This window comes from Malus sylvestris, chromosome 17 (genome assembly GCF_916048215.2).
Source record: "Malus sylvestris chromosome 17, drMalSylv7.2, whole genome shotgun sequence".
Taxonomy (NCBI): Eukaryota; Viridiplantae; Streptophyta; class Magnoliopsida; order Rosales; family Rosaceae; genus Malus; species Malus sylvestris.
This window is the reverse complement of record NC_062276.1, coordinates 32,773,146-32,788,628: the sequence shown is the minus strand read 5'-3', so window position 1 is coordinate 32,788,628 and position 15,483 is coordinate 32,773,146. Positions and strand designations below refer to the sequence as shown.

The 15,483-nt window shown below is 34.9% G+C and overlaps 1 protein-coding gene across 2 annotated transcripts; it reads right to left on the bottom strand.

Moving 5' to 3' along the window:
• Positions 1-7,805: 7,805 nt before the first annotated feature.
• On the bottom strand, positions 7,806-14,760 carry LOC126612524 (notchless protein homolog). Of its 2 annotated transcripts, XM_050280960.1 has the most exons (14): positions 14,424-14,760; positions 14,076-14,157; positions 13,848-13,937; positions 13,601-13,726; positions 13,230-13,357; positions 12,426-12,625; positions 12,113-12,176; positions 11,413-11,523; positions 10,686-10,823; positions 9,501-9,643; positions 9,370-9,424; positions 8,645-8,701; positions 8,254-8,344; positions 7,806-8,153 (listed from the first exon to the last, which is right to left on the bottom strand). In XM_050280960.1, exons 1-13 carry the CDS (start codon positions 14,571-14,573, stop codon positions 8,261-8,263), a joined length of 1,428 nt encoding a protein of 475 aa, XP_050136917.1. In that variant the 5' UTR covers positions 14,574-14,760; the 3' UTR covers positions 7,806-8,153; positions 8,254-8,260. The 2 variants fall into 2 exon arrangements, with proteins under 2 accessions (XP_050136917.1, XP_050136916.1); XM_050280959.1 differs by having other exon boundaries at positions 7,806-8,344.
• Between the last annotated feature and the right edge of the window lie 723 nt (positions 14,761-15,483).

Below are 15,483 nucleotides of genomic sequence, written 5' to 3'. Positions count from 1 at the left end.
GAGGCCATCCCCCATCACTCTGTATATTTTGTTCCTTCGTAGTTGGCATTTTTCTTTACTTTCCATGCTTCATGCAATGGCACTAAAAAAAGGCTAATTCATGCACTTTCCTTCCAGCAATCCCCTTTCAAAAATTGCATAAACTATATATGTGAAGATTATTGATGCATTCTTTTGCATGATTATACAAAATTTTGCATACTATATAAATTATGCTCCCTCTTAGAAATACAATGGTTGAGCAGTCACCTAATTAAATGAATTTTTTTAAGAGATGATATTTAGATAATAACAAAGATAATAACTTGTTCCAATTATGACGTTTATAGCTAAAAACACTCAAACCATGGCTCAAACCAAATATTCTTTTAGAACGAGACAACATGCACGACAATTTATGCCATAACAGTTGATTACAACTAGATATTAATCTCATAGCAAAATATCAAAACGCACGAACGAGGTAGAAACTGTGTTATGGGGAGAGAGGGTGGGGGCCGGGGCCGGGGCGGCGCGCGGGAGGGGGGTGGGGGGGGTTGAAGGGGGACAACAAAGGAAGACTTTGGGATAAAAATTAGGTATATCAGTTTATGGTGGTTGATGGGGGTTAGCTCGTGTCTCTTAGCCGGTGAGTAAGACAAAACCAACGCCCTGTTATGGGTATGGCTATTCACCCACCACACGATGAAATTTACTTTCTGCCAATGTGTGTCTGGCGCCCATGCATACACGTCTCTTCTGGGGATTACGTGCGAGTGTACGTCAAGCTAAATTTCAACGAACGACAGTTTCGAACGGATGTGTACAATGCGGAATACACTGGGTTTCGTTTTAGTTATATCCACGTTCTAAAGATCAACAAACGCCAGGAGGATAGAAACTTTTTTCTGCAACTGTGAAATAGTTTTTGTATTGGTGTCATTCGTATAACGGGTGTTTGTCACGTATTTATAATGTACATTGTCAATTTAATAAATGTTTGTCGCATGATATCTTTTTTTATTTAATAAAAAATGATCAATTTGTGATTTTTTTTACTGCAATTCATTCTTTCAGAGGCTGAAAAAACTCAAAGATGCATTTCAACCTTCTTTAGCCACTTTTATGTGATTCACAAGTGTCAGGAATCAAACTCACGACGTATTGGATGAAATATAGGCCTAAAATTTGTTCCGAACTACTAGGCAACCGATGGTTGTCACATGGTGATAATTTATCTCGTACAGAGAGAGAGAGAGAATATATATATATCCTCTCAAATGAATTCGGTCTCACATATCTACGAGGATGTGTTTTGGTTTAGCTCATTTTTCAAATACTTTCAAGTTGAAATCACTTGGATCTTTTTCACGTCTTGAGCTGCCAAGCTTTTTAAAACACAATTTTCTAATCCCTAGTATCAACTATATGAGTACATCTATGACTTTTACTGCTTCAATGTTGATTCCAATACAATGTGTTGTAGAAGATTAGAATGTACAGATGGCAAGTTAACTGTTAAAATCCTGCGAGTAACCGTACTGAGTAGGACAGAGTTGAAGATGCTAATTCAAGTATTTGATAACCGTGTAAAATTGAATTAAAATAAGACAAATTTAATGAAAAGAGCTTATCTAAACTTTTTATTAACAAAAAATTATCTACTAATTTTATTTAATAAAGATAACTTAAATTTTAATAAAAATGACTTAAACTTTAATAAAAATGATAAAAATTTAACATAATAATAAAAAAAATAAAAAAATAAAACAAAAACAAAAGCTGACACGCTCATTACATGAGAGATTTTTCAGTGTGATCAGTATACGGGTTCGTACACCAAGTATCACTATACAAATGGTAAGATATATGTGTTAAAAAGTTAATAACTTCAAAAATAAAAAATTTCATCACTTCTATAAAAACACTTGATATAATACTCATGTTCCGATCACAATAAAAAATTTCTTGCATTACATGATGTATTGTTTATGGAGTGAGAGTAGAGTAGTGATATGAGAGAGTGAGGAGAGGTGAAATGAGAGAGGAGAGAGAAGAAAAAATGTTGTTGTGGATGGGTGAGGTTAGAGGAGACAAAAACTTTTATTATATTTCAAGAAACTCCATTAGTTATGTCAATGAGAGACAAAAAAAATAAAAACAATTAAAGCTCAGCCCAAAAACATGGAAATGTTACAGTCATATTTAGAATGAGAATATGATTGTGTAAATCCTAGAGAATCTGGGAATGTATCTTATATTTCTATTAGGATTAGATTACTTATTAAATATTGTAATCCTAAAGGGAAAGGTTTTACCCTTCCTACTACTATAAATAAAGACATAATGGGGTGAATCAAACACACCTCACAATTAAATCAATCTCTCTTCTCTCTAATAGTGGTTGACTCCCTCTCTCTCTAAACCCTTGATCGTTTAATCAAATAGGCCTACAACAGGAAACAATATTTTAAAATACTAGCCATATCCCTCAGACTTTAGGGTTGTTAATACAACCTGTTGATGCACAAAACTGGAGGGGTCTTGGAACAACATAAATCCGACTGTGAATATGCAAGAAAGTAAAGAACACAAAATGTATCGTGTTTGGGTTACGTCCACACTGATATTGTATTTCTCTGTTTGTGAGAGGATTGTGAGGGAGAGAGAGCTTACAAAAGGAGAGAGTTTGAGAGAGCTCTCTGTTTGTGAGGATGAGAGCTTCTTTGTGGGGATGTGAAGCTTGAAGATTGTAAGGGTGAGGAGTCCATTTTATACACTAAGGGCTCCTCACTTATTACATATTTGCCCCTTCATTTATTATATAATTACACTTGAGTTCTTGAGTATTTATACGAGGTCTAAATACGAAGGCCCTAAGTATGGTACAAACACAACCCAACCCTCACAACTCCAACAAAATTAATATGTGTCATAAACTTAACTCATCCTTGATTTTTTCTGCAGAATCAGTTTTGAAATTATATGTAGAATCAATTTGTATCATTTATTACTAGAATCAATTCAATCTATCATCGACCATTTTTGCAGAATCAGTTCAATCCATCCTCGACAATTTTTGCAAAATCAGTTCAACATGTCTTCGACTAACCATTTTTGCAAAATCAGTTCAATCCATCCTCGACAATTTTTGCAAAATCAGTTCAACATGTCTTCGACCATTTTTGCAGAATCAATTCAATAAGTCATCGACCATTTTTGCAAAATAAGTTCAATCCGTCCTCGATCATTTTTGTAGAATCAGTTTTTTTTCCTGCAAAATCAATTCAACCTGCTTTTGATCATTTTTACAAAATCAGTTCAACATTTCTTTGATCATTTTTGCAAAATCAGTTCAACCTGTCCTTGATCATTTTTGCAGAATCAGTTCAACTCGTTCTCGATTATTTGTTCAGAATCAGTTCAAACCGTCTTCGACTATTTTTGTAGAATCAGTTCAACCTGTCGTCAATCATTTTTACAGAATCAGTTAAACTCTTCCTCGATCATTTTTGCAGAATCAGTTCAACCCGTCTTCGATCATTTGTTGCAGAATCAATTCAACCCGTCCTTGATCTTTTTTTTTCAAAATCAATTTCAAATAACTTGACCTGGTAAAAATTATTGAGTTATAACAGCTACGCTAATCTAGATTAAACAAAGAGAGATCCTTAAATCTTGCCGAGCTGATAACAAAAATTTGATTTCTATTCCAAGCCAAAATACTGCTACCACCACCATATTGTGTCATTAGACTTTAACTGTCTTCCCCTTCCATAACATTTTATGCAGTTGAATGGTATTATGTATGATATTGAGAAATAATGATATTATTCAATAATTTAATAAAAATTAAGATTTGCAACTGGTTTTGTGATTAAATCTCATGCTTTTCTCATACTAACTAAACTACTAAGGTTACAATAATTATGTATAAATACCACCAGGTCCTAACCGTGAGCTCCCCATCCATCATAAGATGAACGATCTTCCCTCCAGTAAGACCTGCATCACCAAAGATTGTCTTCTCATGAAGAACAAGCTTAATGACCTGGTCAATGACTATCTCATCGTTTGTGATAGTCTCATCATGCTGGGTGGAGATATGGGCAGTGTGGACATGCACTGAAACCATACATATTTTATCGCTATAAAGGATATTTTTGTAATTTACATTTTAGAGGAAAAAAAAGTCAATGGTGTCATTTTCTACATTTATTAACTTTTATCGCTCCTTAAAAGGTTTAAAAAGTGTAATCTCATTATAAAATTAAGTATCCGATTTCGTGAATACGACATTAAGTTTTGTAACATCTAATCCAAGGGATTCAATTTTTGAACCCAATTCAAATTCTTCTTCATTGGTCAATGCTTCCCACCTGTTGGAGGAGACCTAAGAGATTCATCACCCTCACGTGTGTTCCTTGGGACAATTTTTCTTTTGCTTACAATTTCTCTTAATTGCCTCATATTGTGAAAAGGAAAAGTAGTAGGATATAATCATCCTGGAGTTCGACCGTTGCTACAATAAAAGGGTATTTTTGTAACTTAAATTTTAGAGAAAAAAACAATTAATGATGTCATCTTCTATATGTATTAACTTTTATCCCTCATTGAAATGTTTAAAAAGTGTTGTCTCAATATAAAATTAAGTATTAAAAGTATATTCTATGTGTAATTTTTCCTTTTATAAACAATGCTTATTTTAATTTTGAAATGGTGATTTTATCTTTAGTTTGGACAAATTTTTAAGTTTGTGTTATGTGATATGAACACTGGTTATTTTTATAATTGAACATTGATTATTTCTAGAATTGAACACTAATTATATTTAGAACTTAACACTAACTATTTCTAAAACTGAACCATCAAACTATTACTATTTCTTGAACCAAACACTGATTATTTCTATAACTGAACACTGACTATTTCTTAAAATGAACACTAGTACTATCACTATTTCGTAAACTAAACACTAACTATTTCTTAAACCGAACACTAGTATTACCACTATTTCTGAAACTGAACATTAATACTATCATTATTTCGTAAATTGAAAACTGACTATTTCTCAAACCGAACACTAGTACTACCACTATTTCGTAAACTAAATACTGACTATTTTTTAAACTGAACACTAGTACTATCACTATTTCATTAACCATGGCAGAGAAAACAATGTATAACAGACGAAGCTCAACTGGAAAATGCACACTAGCATTTAAGGTTTTGGGGGCCAAGAAATTAATGGCCAATGGCATGAAAAATAAACTTGGAAAAGGCATGCCATCAATATTAACTAGATACAAATGATTAGTTGCGTTTTCTGATTAGTTGTTATACTGATTGATGGATGAATCGTGACGATCAGATTTTTAAACTCATTAATCCACCATTGTAGAAGCTTGGTTTTTAAGCTAAAACTCCATAGATGACATCGACAATCTTTATGAGGCTTTAGGCCGGAAGAAATGAGTGTGACACCAATATATCCTGAGTGTAATAATTATAGACTAATGTCCTAAAGTATGGCTCTCATAGTTATAAAACTCAAGTTAGTGTGTAACGTTATATGTATCAAACTCAGGTTATCTGATTTCTGTATGTATATCACACAACTCAAACTATAGTAGAAGACGTAAACAAAGTATAATTTTTAAAATTAAAATATCTTTACCGTTTTTTTTTTGTCAAGAAAAATATCTGTTACGTTTTTTCTTGTTAAAGAAAATCTCTTTATGTTAGAAACTATTATTGTGCTTTTCACATACGAAATTGTTGTACTTCACTCCTTACCAACCCACTAAGGGGGCGTTTGTTTGGCCTCGCTAACTCTCACTAGGTTGGACTGGACTAAGGGTTAGTCCAGTCTCGTGTTTGGTACCCGCTGGGACTAACTTTAATGGCACTAACTTTCACTCGCCTCGACTAACCATGGGATTAGCTGATCTTAGCGAAACCCCTAAAAAACTATGGGATTGCTAGTCCCGTTTTCAAAACTGTCTGCTTTTCGTATGAAAGCTGCAAGTTTGCAAGCATGCTTTTGGGCAACTCCATTTGCCCTCCCATGCCCAGATCTGAAACCCAAACCCACTCACAACCTAAATCCCAAAATCCAACCACCAAAATCCGAAAAGAAAAAAAGCAAAACAATAACATCAACAATCTGAAAAGAAAAATTCTACATTATTTTCAAAAATTCCTAGAAAATTCCCATAAATGTTCCCCTTTTCTCCAGAAAATTCCGGAGAGAAATTGATAGAGAAGGGGAGAGAGTTGGGGACGCAGAGAGATTAAGAACAGAGAGGGAGGAGAAAGTAGCTTTGGGGACGATTTTGCAAGAAACTTGGTTTTGAAACTTTTTGCAGGGAAAATATGGGAGGAAAGGGAGTAACAAAAGAACTCTCTAGAGAGAGATAGAAGTGTGTTCGAATTTTTAGGAAAAAAAAGTTGAATTAATAATAAAAAATTATTAGATATATATTAAATAATATAATAATATAATTTGTTATTTTATCCAATTTTTTAGTCCGACACTGCACCAAATGCTTCAATAAGTTAGTCCAGCTTAGTCCAGTCTAAGCCAGTCCAGCTTAGTCCCCGAAGCTAGTCCAGTCCAAGATAGTCCGGTGCAACAAACGCACCCTAAATGTCTCACCGGAACTAAAGGATTTGTTAACGAACTTTGATAACAGGGAAAAAGTGAGACAATTGGGCTGGTCGGGAGGGGGATGGAAATGTTATAATTTCAGTTGCGCAGAGCTGAGTGAGATTTATGTCGAGTTCCGGGAAACATTTTAATAAATTAGCCCAAATATTTCAACAAGTATGAGCATCGGATCCAGTATGACAATAGTGAATCGTATTGTTCAGAGTAGGGGTGGGTTTGGTTTAAATCGGTTCAGTTTTTTGCCAAAACCGAAACCAAACCGAAATTTCGGTTCGGTTCGGTTCATTTTTTTTTTGGTTTTTTTCGGTTTTTTGTTTTTTGTTTTTTTTTTTCAAAAAATGAAAAACATTGAAATTTTAAATTTTAACATATCCAACACAATCATAACATAAGCATTCTAACTAAAATAAAAAACAATGAAAATAAACATTTAAAATTGAACTAAAATCATCAATCAAGTCTTCCAAAATCCAAACTAACAACCTCACAACACAAAAATCGTACAAATGACTTAGAAAAGTTAAATTGTATGATGTTGTTCAAAGATCAAGGTTGTTTGCTTGTAATTGCATGTTGACAACTTGATTAGTAAAAATAATGCGTGGGTGGATTTATTTAGTGTGTGTTAGATTCTTTTCCATCACAAATTACCCAAGTAATCTACCCGAAATAAATGTTTATAGATTCTGTTACATGTTATATAAGAGTACATTTGGAAAATAAAGCTAGGGCAGAAGTAGGTAGTGCTATGGAGATGGATGTAGGTACTTCTAGAGGAGGTTTGGTTCCGGAACCTTATATGGGGGATAAATAATAGGTTAGGGTTTAGAGTTTTTATAGGCCTTTTTTAAATATTTTGAGCTTAAAGTTTGGCAACACATTGGGTTTAGCACATTTTAACTTACAAATTGGGTTTAGAAAATAATACCCAAAACAAATAATTAAATAAAAAATTAATTTAATTAATTCGGTTCGGTTCGGTTTAGTTCGGTTTCTAGATCACTAAAACCGAACCGAACCAAAAGAATTCGGTTCGGTTCGGTTTTTTCAATTCAGTTCGGTTTTTTTGTTCGGTTCGGTTTTTTCGGTTTCGGTTCGGTTTGGTTTTCGGTTTTTTTCGATTTTCGGTTTTTTGAACCCACCCCTAGTTCAGAGCTACAAAACGAGATAAGCATATATTGGCAATTTGGCATGATAGCAGAAGATTCAGAAGACAGGAATCAGCTGCAGGAATACATTTCCGGACTAGTTCAGGGTTCGTTTCCCTCCAATATAACCAAAAACAAATATTAATGCACAAAATAATTATATAAACTACCTTATGGCACAACTCTAAATAAGAAAACTTGGCCGCCTTGCTATTCCACATCAGACAGCTCGCAGAATGTTCGCCCACGCAGAATGCTCGCCCCCAATGGATTGAAATTTTAATGCTGATTTAGGAGCTTTTCATGGCAATCTTTCTTGTGACGGATTCTTAGATTCCCAATCTTTGTTCATATCCCTGTATTTGTACAGGATACATTATATCGTACCAAATACTTCAATGCTCAATTACCATCATCATGTATTTCAGTTATCTAGTTGCCCGGACTTTGGCCTACCATTAGTCTAGCCCATCCATAGCTTCAGAACTCTATCCTTGCCACCCGAGGCAACCTTCCCACCATCTGGACCCCAATCGACAGCAAAAACCTTTCAAAAACAAATTAAAATTTAAAAAATGGGCCTCACCATGTGTCAATATAAAGAGGGCATGTATACTACGTGCGTAAAGCTTGTCACGGGTGCACGTGGTAATTCATTCTAAGTAATATCCAAAAACATTTGGTAAAATGGAGAATTGAAAATTTGCTAGCGTTGCCTACAATGGTCTGCTGATTTAGTATCTGTTTTTGGGAATCTTCCTATATGTCTATGTTTCCATCCACCTCCAAGCATGCTTCAATAAATGTAACAGTATATCAGTGCCTTTGAGGTGAAGCGAAAACATACCTCATCAGCATGGCCTGGAAGGTCTTGTTTTAGCGCCCGTGCCCTGATATCCCAAACCTATATGATTGAAAGAAAAAAAAAATAAAAAAATAAAAAAATCAGCCATAGGTCATGGATATAACCCCGAGAAATTCCACCATTAACAAAAAGGGCATAGCACCCAAACCAAGGAACACAATAACAAAACAAGTGTAAGGAATCTGAATTTAGTTGCTCAAACATTGGAGTTCATACATGATGAAAATATTCAATAATCTGGGATCTAAAAACAGAGATCAAGGTTTCCATGGTTGCTAATGCCACGAGCACACCCATGTACAGAACCCCAAAACACCAGGTCAAAGCTAAGAAATACGCCTTATAGTAGTGAAATGATTAACGGATATTAAAAGACAACACTTTATTTCTCGGATGTATGAAAACAAGATCAGGATAAACAAACTCAAATTATTAGGATGTCATATGGAAACAATCAAACTAATGTCTAGTAGTTTACACGAACTGAGATTTAAACCACTAGCAAAATTTGAGATGATTCGTTTTGTGACATGTAGAATTATCAAAATGTGAAGAAGTCACAATGTCAATTATTTTCTCCACGTACACCACATTATGTTTCGTGATGCGTTTCTAATGCAATGTAAAATCTTACAGTCTCACTCCTTTTGATAGGAAACCTTATCACCACCAAACAATAAAAAGTTCATAACCAGTTAATGGTTTACCTTGAGAGTGGAATCTTTGCTGCCACTTACAAGCAGCCTACTGTCTGCCGACCAGCTGTGAGGCAATATGTAATAATTAGCCATACAACATAAGAATTTGAATAACATAAATAATTGAATTCAATTCAGACCTGATCTGGTAGACAGGGCCAACATGGCCCCGGAAAGCTGCAACAAATTTTCCAGTAGTGCCGTTCCATAACTTGACAGACCTATCAAATGAGGCACTTGCTATCCATTGCCCATCAGGTGAAAAGCAGACGTGGTTTACAAGCTATTACCAAGAAAACATTTTCACCAATCCATTATAAAGCTTAAATGATAAAAACTTCAAACTACATGTATTGGTTTTGAGAATTCATCTTATCAGAAACATGAACATGAGCACCCCTAAAAAGCAAGCAGTAATCAGAGCTCTAAGTTTAGGCCTGTGCTGCAATGAAGATGCATCGTGCGTATTTTGGGAAGTCAAAATTGCCTCATTTCATCTACTATGAAATAAAACATCTTACTGACAATTGAATCCAAATTACCTTGCAGAACTAAAGATGAAAACAACAGTCTGTTGATTGGCATGACATATTTTTTAGTTGTAGCCAGAGGCGGTGAGGAATAAAAAAATGGCATGTTTGGTTCATCAGAAAACAGCTTTGTGTTCCATAATCATGAAAAACTTGTTCGCCCAAAAAAGAAAAACAGAAATACGTTACCAAACAAGCTCTCACAATTTGACCCAAAAAAAAGTTCTCACAACTGTCTTGAAATTCTAAAAACATAATGATTTATAGACAGCTGCAGACCAAGGTAATGCAGGAAAGTCTCTAAAGCAAATTAAGATTAGCCATTCATTTAACCTACGAAATTCACGTAGAATGCACAAAGACTCGACTTCACGTGTGTGGGATGAAGCACTGAACATCAAGGATAACGGTCTTCTTCAGGAGGTTAAAAGCTGACAGGTTCATAATTTTAAATCTTTTCAAAGGATGGAAGCCTAAATTCACAACCCGAGTAGCTAACTCTCAATGATTGAATAGTAACTCACCACAGGAGGGTTGGGAGGATGAACCATTATGATTTACAAACAAGGAAGGTGTCACTACCAGACCATGCCTAAAGCTAAGTAAGCCTTTACTAACGAAAAAAACTCAGGTAAGCTGACAAATAAGATCTTGTCATTTTAAGTCATAACTCATAAGCACACTGATACAGAAACACAAACTGGAAAATTAAGGTAGCATTCACTCCAAATAAAAATAATCAGGAACTTGAATTACAGTTAACAACCGAACATAGCGTTCAAGAAAATATTTTACCTGTTGATGACCTGTCATGCGAGTTTTAGGTTGTTTGCTGACAAAAGGTTCCCATAGAAACATTGTAAAATCATCGGATCCAGAAACCAATCTTTCAGGGGCATTGCCTTTCATTTTGTTATATCTTTCCAAAGCTGCCTATATGTCCGACGTTGAAAATATAATTAGTTTCATGGATGGGAAAAAGAGGTGGAGAGAGAGAGAGAGAGAGAGAGAGAGAGCATATATCAGGAGAGGTTATCACTTTAGTCAGCTAACTGTAACCTAATCACAACACTGACATGTGGCAATCAGTATAATAAAAACTCTCCAAATAAAAGCTTCAAAAAAGTTATCCTCAAGCTTAGTGAGTTATGAAAGAATCAGCATTGTAAAATCCACGATATACACTTCTTCAACACTGGTATTCCAGCGTAAGAATTGTTCAATCAATGGTCAAGACCTTGCAGTTCCCAATTGAAAAAGAATGCAATAACGGAGATTCATAGTAAACATCAAAGAAAATAGATCTTGTCCTCCCCAACATTAATGTCGAAGAAAAAAAAACAAATGCCTGAGTGGCAGGCCTGAATCCTTAAAACTTGTAAAAGGGTACCAAATTTGTTTCTTTTTTGATACTAAAGTGTCACTATGAAAAAACAATATGAAACATATGAGACCTGAATAAAATAAACACTATCAAACCAGACAAGACTAATGCAACTACCAAAGCAGACAAAACAATTACCTTCTTCATTTCCTCTGGAGATGAATATTGCTTGCAAGTGTGATCAAAGGCTCCAGTACGAAGAACATATTCAGTACTCAATGTAAGAGAGTTAACCCAATGACCATGACCCTAAACATACCATGTAAGATATCAAAAGTCATGAAATGTAAATTACAGATATTAAGATGCATGAGCATCAACAAGTGCCATTCCATGGACAAGGCATATTAATTTAGACAAATAAGCATATTACTAACCATCAATGACTTAAAAGAAACAACAAACAACAGAACAATTGAATTACAAAATTATAAGGTTGAATTAGAAATTTGAACTAGCTAATACAGAGTCTGGTGAAAGTTCCATATATAAGAAATCTAGAAAACCATTGATGGAAAAATCGGGAATATGAATAGTCTATATACCATTAAACAAAACAAGGTCTAAGAGAAGAGATGGAAGCAGATTATCATTGAGATCCATAAAACAAAACCATTATATTTAGTCACGAAACACTTATCAATGTCTAATACAACAACGAAATTAACACATCCACAGCACAGAATAAAGCATAGAAATAAGTTATAGGGTATGAATAACTGACAATTTAAATGAGGTAATCACAATGTCAATAACTTAATTATATATTACAAAACAAGCAATGATGCAAAAATCAGAGGTTCCGAACCAGCCACGACCCTATAGACGTATTACTTACCTTCAGTTCACGAATTAGTTTTCCTTGAGTGGTCTCCCATACTTTGATGGTACAATCCTGGGAGCTGTGACAGTTAAGATAGAGATATTTGTTATAAATCTGTAGCCAACCTCACCTCAATAATATCGAAAATATAAGAGCCACATGTAAATGGATGTCAGGTGGAGCATTCACATTGATGACCATAATTATCATCCACAAAGTCTCTATTTATAGTTTACATAAACATGTTGAACATACCAACACATATTTCACATTCTTATCAGAAGTAAATGTTATTATTATTGAAAGAAATAGGAAAAAAAATATATACCCTGTATATATGACACCATCTCCACCCCATTTTACACAAGTTACTGCAAGTGTGTGGCCACTAAGACATATAACAGATTTCCTCAACGTAACATCCCATATGCGTGCATCACCATCTTTGCTAGCACTTACGAAGCGTCGACACGGAGAGCTAAGGTGGACTGGTTCCCAAGAGATTCCAGTAATCCATTTCTTGTGGCCCTAACAAAAGAATAAAATAATATTTTCAGCAAACAAATATCAAAGAAACACTTGCTTCCCAGTAAGGGATTGTCAAGGAAAACGCAATTTTCAGGAACCCTCTTCTTTATTTAGTTGTTCTTACATAGCAGCCATCATGGCATCAGCTTGATGGAGTCTAAATGGGGGATCACACTTGGACAAAAAGGTTACATAAATACAGACAACCTTATATGTGGATGTACTCAAAATTTCAAATTGTAAATTTCAACATCCAAATCCAAGGGAGAAGATATCAACTTCCAAGTTATAAAGGTTTCAAAATTCATGACACATAAATCATTAATAACAATATGTTATAGGGGTACTTATTACGTATTTAAAAAGCATACAGGCACTCGTTGTTTTACTCTTTATTGGAATGGGAACTCATTACTTAATAACATGCACAGAGAAAGAGGGAAGGCACATGTTCCTGTTAATTCAGCTGTTGAACATTATAGTATAGCAAGTTCCTTGATGTAGAAGAGGTTTCTCTCTATATGCGTCACAAGCAACAAAGTACAATATGCCACAAACAACAGAGAAGTTTATAAAGATCGGTAATTGAAGTATAGATTCTTACGATAAGTGGATTGCCTGATGGATTCCCTGTCAGTGGATCCCAACATTGAAGTTCTCCAGACTTGCTGCCACTAACAAGATGCTTACCATCAGGTGACCATGCAATAGAAAGGACCCAATTCTTATGTCCTGAATAAAACAAGGTCCACTGTTAGTGCAAATAATATTATGACAAGTGATGAGGAATGACTACCCTCTTAACTTAGAAGCAATTGCATTATCATCTCTAATCTCTAGCCGACATTCACCTCTCCCAGACCCTGCGTAAAGCGGGAGCCTTGTGCACTGGGTACGACCTTTTAGTGTACAAACATAGTGTAATGTTCAAAAGTATAAAAATTAGGAATGTGATATAAAACTCAGACTCCAAACCTGTGCATGTGTGCAATGGCATCTGAGTATTAAGGTCCCATAGTCGGACAGTTGTATCACCAGAACCACTAGCCAAATGTTGACCATCAGGACTAAAAGCAACTGAAAGTACAGCTTCTGTGTGACCTGCAGTGACAAAACATAGCTTTGATTTAATAATAAACAAAATTATATTCTCAACAGCATACAAGTAGCCAAAATTGGTATCCAGTAAGCCAATCCAGAGAAGGTTGATCACAAAAATTACCAGCAATTGTTGCTGAGCAACGATGAACAGGACGAATTCGGAAAACAGCTTGTGGTTGATAAACTATGTTGAGTACCTTCTCCACGGAAACTGCCAAGGATTTTCACCAGAAAAGAGTATCAAATGAAAAAGCGGCCCTAAAATCCCACAGTTGCTGTTGTTTAATATATGCACAACAATCATGGCAGCTGAAATACTGGCTAAATTTTTTGCCATTATCTAACTCACTTTTCTTCTTCTCTGCATATTTTCCAAGTGACTCAAGAAGTTCCTGATCTTGTATATAGAAAGCATAAGGTAGCCTCTCCTCCTGAACAAAACCGAAACGCAGACTTCATTACTTATATGAGCATGGAAAGCCACAACACATGAAGCAGGATCCACAAGAAATGTCAATGTCACAAATCACTTCTTGCTCATACATAATAAAGTTGGAAAAACATAGACTTAATCATTGCAATTCAAATTTTCTTACAAAATTGAAATTAGTCATTGCAATTCAACAGCTTTAACCAGGGGAATTACAAAATTCAACAGCAAGATGCAAAATTTGTAAAGAAGTAAAAATGATTATACATTTTTGAGAAGCTGATTGACGATTTGCTGAAGGTGTTGCGGCTCAGTGTTCTGAGGAAGGTAGACGGAGCTTCCTAATGGAGTCCCATCTGGGTCCGTCAGCAGGCACAACACAGTCTTCCCCTCTGTTTCTTCCACCTCCATAGCCATTGCTGATACAATGTCCAAGTTGGAGAATCCTTCTTCTGTAAAAGTTGAGATTTTTGGGACTACATATAGCTATGGGTTCAGGGAGTTCAAAAATTGGGGGCGAGGGGTTTAGGAATCAGGGTTTAGAGATTAGGGTTCGTCAGATGCAGCAGTGGTCGCGGTTTATTGGTTTCACGATTGTGTCGTGGGTTCGAGTTCCGCAACCAACAAATTAGTATTCTTTATTTGCCATTTTTTATGAATCTATTTCATTCCATGGCTAAGAAGATTGGTTAAGCTAGCTAAGAAGATTGGTTAAGCTAGTAGTATTCTTTTTTACTTGTAAATGAGAGATTTTAGCTTTGATTCTCGTCAAAGATAAATTTGAATCACATTCTTGCTAACACTTTGTGAAGTTTAGGCAACTCTCCACCCCTTTAGTGTAGATACTATTGTTTGTTAAAAAAAAAAATTAGTTGGGTTGTTCATTCATTGCTTTTATATAAAAATTAGAGACTTGAAGAACTTTGCTATTCTATAAACGTGATATTGTGGACAGAGAATTTGAACTCGAGTTTTCAAAAGTTGAATTTTTTAATTAACTGAGCTTCAAGTCATTTTCATAAGCATTTTTTCAGGAGGCCTTATATTTGTAAAGTTGAATCTCTTACACCAATATGTATTTAGATGGTAGAAGTAAAGTAGTTGAAAATGTAAATTATGGGGCGGCAAAAAACAAGGGATAAAAATTTTGGGGGTAAAGCGATAAGTTATGTTAGACTTGGGGGTTTCTTATAGTTTATTTTCTCTATTTGTGCTTAAGTTGATATGTCATTATAGTAATATTCCGATTATAACATGAGCGGATCGACTAAAAGTATTGTTTGACAACTAAAAATTAGCTTTTTGACAATTAAAATTGGTTATATTT